At 41.9% G+C, this 5650-nt stretch overlaps 2 protein-coding genes across 2 annotated transcripts; both read right to left on the reverse strand.

Moving 5' to 3' along the window:
• LOC104763329 lies at positions 1 to 1535 on the reverse strand. The gene is made up of 3 exons (XM_010486716.1): positions 1263 to 1535; positions 985 to 1203; positions 1 to 927 (listed from the first exon to the last, which is right to left on the reverse strand). Exons 1-3 carry the CDS (start codon positions 1533 to 1535, stop codon positions 1 to 3), a joined length of 1419 nt encoding a protein of 472 aa, XP_010485018.1.
• On the reverse strand, positions 2155 to 4455 carry LOC104761018 (adenine/guanine permease AZG2-like). Its single transcript, XM_010484036.2, has 3 exons — positions 3542 to 4455; positions 2678 to 3382; positions 2155 to 2568 (listed from the first exon to the last, which is right to left on the reverse strand). The coding sequence occupies exons 1-3, from the start codon at positions 4397 to 4399 to the stop codon at positions 2491 to 2493; spliced, it is 1641 nt and encodes a 546-aa protein (XP_010482338.2). The 5' UTR covers positions 4400 to 4455; the 3' UTR covers positions 2155 to 2490.

Raw genomic sequence — 5650 nt, forward strand, 5'->3', positions numbered from 1 at the left:
TCAGAAAAAGAACGTTCCACGCTCACGTTTCCCTGCTCCAATCACCGTCCTCGAAGTGCGGTCCTGAACAAAAAGGAAGTGATCAGCAAGTTGAACCACACACCGGTTCTCATCCATCAATTGCCCCATAGAAATCAGATCAGAACATAACCCCTCAACATAATAAACAGATCGCAAAATCAATCCTGCCCCAAGAGCAACAACGCCTTCCAAAACAGAAATATGTTCCCTACCATCAGCGAGAATAACCATAACTGGTGCCATGTCTTTCAAATCAGATAAAACTTCTAAGCGACCAGTCAAGTGATGAGAAGCACATGTATCTAGGATCCAAGAGAGAACAGATGACGTACCCGATAGACGATCAGTGGTAGCAGATGGAGCTCGTTTGTTCAATAATTTCTTGATGCCTTCCCACTCTGCATCAGACAGAGTAGTAACACCATCACGATCAGCGTCAGTGATCACGTAGTTGGCATGGTCGGCAGTCGGGGCAGAGATTTGCACAGCATTCACATAGGACACACCACGTCCACGACCCACACTAGAAGATGCAACAGAGCCTCCACGTCCTCGACCGTGTGCTGTGCGAGTTCGCGGTCTCTCTCCCCACCACTCCGGATACCCAATGACGGCGTAGCAACTATCAGAGAGATGTCCATGTCGATTGCAGTGCTTACACAAAACACCCTTATCTTTGTCATCACGGCGAAAACGAGATTGAGCAGCAAACGCAGTGACATCAAGTTTCTTAGCAGGTGTCTGAGTGGCTTGACGAACCAAGTCCTCTTCTTGACGTACAATGTTATACACTTCCTCCATAGGCCGAAGTGGAGTACGAGACACCAAGCTAGAACAAACAGTACGGAAGCTGCTATCATCAAGTCCAAAGAGAAACTGGTGCACTTTATCGTCTTCGCGATCTTGCTCTTAAACGGCCCCAAGATCACAAACGCACTCGCAATGGTCGATAAGCAGACATACTGTCCTAGATTCGGGAAAGCTTGCCAAAGTACACCTCAATAGCGAGACCACGTTGTTTGCAACAAGCAAGCTCTGCTTTGAGTTGTTGAATTTGTGGTCCGTTGGTGACAGAGAAACGCTTCTCAAGTGATCCCAGAGGTCCTTAGCAACATCCCGATGAGAGATGTTGGAACGCAACACTGGATCGATGGTCATCTTAATCAATGACACTAGAAGTGCCTGGATTGTCCACCAGTTGTCAAGATCCGGAGATCCGATGTCAGGACGTTTTATCGAACCATCCAAGAAACCGAATTTCTTGCGTCTAAAGCAGTCTTCATTCCACAAGCCCATTCGTCATAGTTCGTTCCTTTCAACAGAGGATGAGAGATCACAGCACTAGGATTGTCGGCAGCAGTCAAATCATATGGGGAGATCGTGCGGCGAACTTCCATCGTGGTCGAGGTCGGGATCGCTGGAGTCGGGTTGGTCGAGGTCGAGTTTGTCGGGATCGGGTTCGTTGGGTTCGGGTTCGTCGGGTTCAAGGAATCATCGGTAGCGGTGGTGCTCATTGTCGGAAAAGGAAAGAAGAATAAATCAAGTTTCTGGTTTTGGCTCTGATACCATATAGGAACGCAGAGACAATCTATTTAATTGTGTTAATCCTATTGTTGAATGAATCATTGTGACATATATACAATAGAGTATTTCCTAATGTAAGAGATTATAGAGTAAATACAGAGAATCAGATGATCAATGTAATTAATATCGTATCCTTTGTGATATGGGAGATATCACAATACTAGCTAATTTTTTCGTAAAAGCAAACTAAGCAAAATAAACTAAATCCGATTGGAATTCTGACCAAAACCAAAATAAAAATGAAAATGCTCATTATTAAAATTTTGTTAAAATCTTTTGTGTAGGTGAGAAGGCATCGTAAGATAATAAGTATGAAGAAGCCAATCCAAAAGAGCAAAGGAGGGTGTCCAGGCCCATGAACATGCCCATGCCTAATGACATATGCAAACAGCCAATTGTAACAATAAAGCCCCAAAAAAGTTTTTTAGCCAAGGGTTGAATCCTCTTAATTTATAGCTAAACCCAGTTTATTAAACGAAGTAGATTCAAAATTGAATCCTATTAACTTAAATTATCATAATACTAAATTCAGAAGAAACCAGAATGCGATTTAGGATCCAAACGTCTTTGATTGAAATATTTGCTACAAACAAAAAATGCCATAGTTGAAACATTAAACCCTACGAAGTACAAACAATGCATGCACAAGCAGCCATGAATTATCGAACACACGTTCATGGCAGCTGATGCATCCGATGTTACTTCACTACTCTCGCCTACGCAAACTAAACCCAAAAAAAAAAAGTAAAACAGAGAAAAAATAACCACCGAGCAATCATGACGGGTCTTTGCATGGTCATCCAACGACCGACCATGTGAAAAGCTCCACCACTCCCGGTGTACACTCACACACCACTAAAACCGGTTTTGTGATATCGTCAATAATCAAACAATCTCAACGGTAGCAACGGATGAAACTTGGTTATGCTCTCTCATAACCCGTTTCCTAACCCCATTAAGCCACTTCACAACTTCCAAAACGACATCGTACATGCTTAGAGCAAGATATATACCAATACCAGCNATTATGCTCTCTCATAACCCGTTTCCTAACCCCATTAAGCCAATTCACAACTCCCAAAACGACATCGTACATGCTTAGAGCAAGATATATACCAATACCAGCAATAATCCCATTAGCAATGGAATAAGTCAACGGCATAAGCAAGATCGTCACAAAGGCCGTAACAGCTTCCTTAGTCTCTCCCCATCTGATATCTTTCACAACTCCCATCATCATCACACCAACCATCACCAACGACGGCCCAACCGCCCACCTCGGCACGTTAGTAACTAACGGCGTCAGAAACATCGACGCCAAGAAATAAACTCCGACGATAACGGCCGTTAACCCTGTCCTCCCTCCTTCTTTCAACCCCGCCGATGACTCCACGAACGTCGCCGTTGTAGTGACTCCTAACGCCGATCCCACCACGGAGGACCCTGCGTCGACTAGGTAAGCCATGTACTCTCCTTCGAACTTCCCGTCTTCCACGAAGCCTCCGATCTCAGCCATCGTGTAGAGTACTCCGGTCGTGCCGAGGAGGTCAACGTAGAAGAGTGTAACGAACGCAACCCAAACCTCGCTGTTTTTAAACTCCGTGAAGCTTATAGCTCCTAACGTTGACTGGATCTTGTGGAAGTCAACGATTTTTGTGAAGTATTTGTAGTTTGAGTCTCCGAGAGGAGTGTGTGGAAAGATTGTGACTTCAGTGCCTCTAATCCAAGAAACAGCCGTAACGAACACGATTCCGTAAATCATACTACCTTTGACGTTCTTCATTAGACCATAGCTCGTTATGAGAAACCCAACAGCTGCTAACCAAAACGTAGAACTCTTCATTTTCCCTCCTAGACAAGCTCCCGTAACGGGGTCCATCTTCGCACACGCGGTTAACGTTACTAACGTTGACTTATCCGGTCCAACGAGCCNAACGTTCTTCATTAGACCATAGCTCGTTATGAGAAACCCGACAGCGGCTAACCAAAACGTAGGACTCTTCATTTTCCCTCCTAGACAAGCTCCCGTGACGGGATCCATCTTGGCACACGCGGTTAACGTTACTAACGTTGACTTATCCGGTCCAACGAGCCCAATGCCTTGGTTCATTTGCAAACCAACGAAAGCGATGAACATTCCTATACCAACCGCGCATGCTAGTCTCACCGTTTGAGGGATGAGACGAGCTAGCTTCCCGCGGAGTCCTAAAGCGGACACCGCGAGAAACGCACATCCTTCAAGAAGCACGATGGCCATAGCTGTATGGTAAGAGATTGAACCGGAGCCACGAAAGCCAACTACGTTGTACGCGATGTAAGCGTTGGCTCCCATACCGGGAGCAAGTCCGAAAGGGAGATTAGCTAAGAAACCCATTGCTAATGAACCAACCATGGCTGATAAAGAAGTAGCCACAACAAGGTCCTTTTTAACCCTGGAAATACATTCTTCGTAGCCAGGGTTAGAACCAAGTACGCATTCTGGCCCCGGTGGTGAAGAACCAGCCACGGTAGAACAGTCGTTGAAGGAGCATGTGGCACCGGAGTCGGCTAAAATATTGGCGTTGACGGTAATGATATAAGCCATGGTGAGGAATGTGGCGGTTGCAGCTCGGAGTTCAGTCGTGAAAGTTGTTTTTCTTGCTTCTAGCTTGAAGAAACGACCGGCAAAGCTCTTGGAAACGGTGTCGTTTAAGTGTTTCTTCATGTCGCTCCACGACTTGCAAAACTTCTTCTCTCCCCCCATGACTAATAATAATGAGGAATATAGGGAGCAAATGCAGGAAGAGGATGTCATACATATATATACTACTGATATAAATATGTGAACACGAACTTAAATATACAAAGTTGACAAAAAAGAAACTCAAATGTAATCAAATTGCAAAGAAAACAAGTATATATTTCTTTTCAACTAATGAGAAAATAATACAAAAAGCTAACACGACCACGTGATACTCTCTTGTATCTATGGAAGAAAATCTAAATATCTATGCCTATTTTGACCGAGATTTTGATTAGAAAATTGTTACTTTTTTGGGTTACAATAGATAAAAAAGGACTGGGAAAGTCATTGTCTAAGAAGTTATAGGCATTGGCTCCGGTCCAAGGACCAAGAATCAAATCAATTTTTCTTTTCTTTGTTGGTGAACTTGGCAAATCAGAATTAGAAGAGAATAATTAGCATTGACAGCATTTTCAAATTATTTTGCAAACTATATATTTATGAGAATAAATCTTCTTATAAGATAAAGTCAGAATAATCTATCTTTGATATGTAGATACTTTTTCTTCGCCAAAAAGACATCTAAATAATTTTATCTGTTAAATATATATCGATATAACATAACCTTGGTTTGTAAAGTATTTTAGTACATATTTTATTTTCTAAACATTTACAAAGGTGCAGGGATATAACGAACTCTATATCCACATCGTTTCTTTTGTATGTGAAATCCTCATGTAAGTTAAGAGTTGATTTCACACGGTATTTAAGCTTATATTATGTTATTTTCTTAATAACACATTTTATGTTAGCGTCTTATTATATTTCGATGGCACGTTATTTAACACGCTATTTTAATTTATTTTATACCATCCTCCCATATATATTGATCACTCTTCGAAAGGTATATGTCTATCTCTTATTATCCACTCTTCCTTTTTTTCCACAAGATATATATGATGTTACATGTCTTTATGACATTTTGATCACCTTCCGTTATCCATATTTCAAGTCAAAGCTCATTTTAACCGTTTTTTTTTTCTATGAAAAGATTATGATTTTAGCAAAAAAATCTCGGGATAACGGCAAAAATTAATTTATCTTCGTTACATATTTTCATACTCCATACAACATTGTCTGGTCTCAAAGAAAGTACGCATTGGATATTACATTTTTAATTCAAGAGTTCTTGGGGTGACACCATCCACTTTTCCGATGAAGGAGAGCCAAAAGCTAGGAAAGTGAACTAGTATTATTCTCCTTGACCTCACCTAGTTGGACATCCCATTTATCTACCTTGTGACTCGACCTAATGTTGCATAT

This window comes from Camelina sativa, chromosome 18 (genome assembly GCF_000633955.1).
Source record: "Camelina sativa cultivar DH55 chromosome 18, Cs, whole genome shotgun sequence".
Classification (NCBI taxonomy): domain Eukaryota; kingdom Viridiplantae; phylum Streptophyta; class Magnoliopsida; order Brassicales; family Brassicaceae; genus Camelina; species Camelina sativa.

Excerpts from the sequence above, each read along its gene's own strand:
- LOC104761018 (XM_010484036.2), bottom strand. The coding sequence starts at position 4,399 with ATGACATCCTCTTCCTGCATTTGCTCCCTATATTCCTCATTATTATTA. Across the intron at positions 2,569-2,677 it reads ACGATGTCGTTTTGGGAGTT|TGGCTTAATGGGGTTAGGAA; the intron begins GTGAATTGGCTT and ends GAAGTTGTGAAG.
- LOC104763329 (XM_010486716.1), bottom strand. The coding sequence starts at position 1,535 with ATGAGCACCACCGCTACCGATGATTCCTTGAACCCGACGAACCCGAAC. Across the intron at positions 1,204-1,262 it reads GAAATTCGGTTTCTTGGATG|GCACTTCTAGTGTCATTGAT; the intron begins GTTCGATAAAAC and ends TGGACAATCCAG. Across the intron at positions 928-984 it reads GCTTTCCCGAATCTAGGACA|CAAGATCGCGAAGACGATAA; the intron begins GTATGTCTGCTT and ends GCCGTTTAAGAG.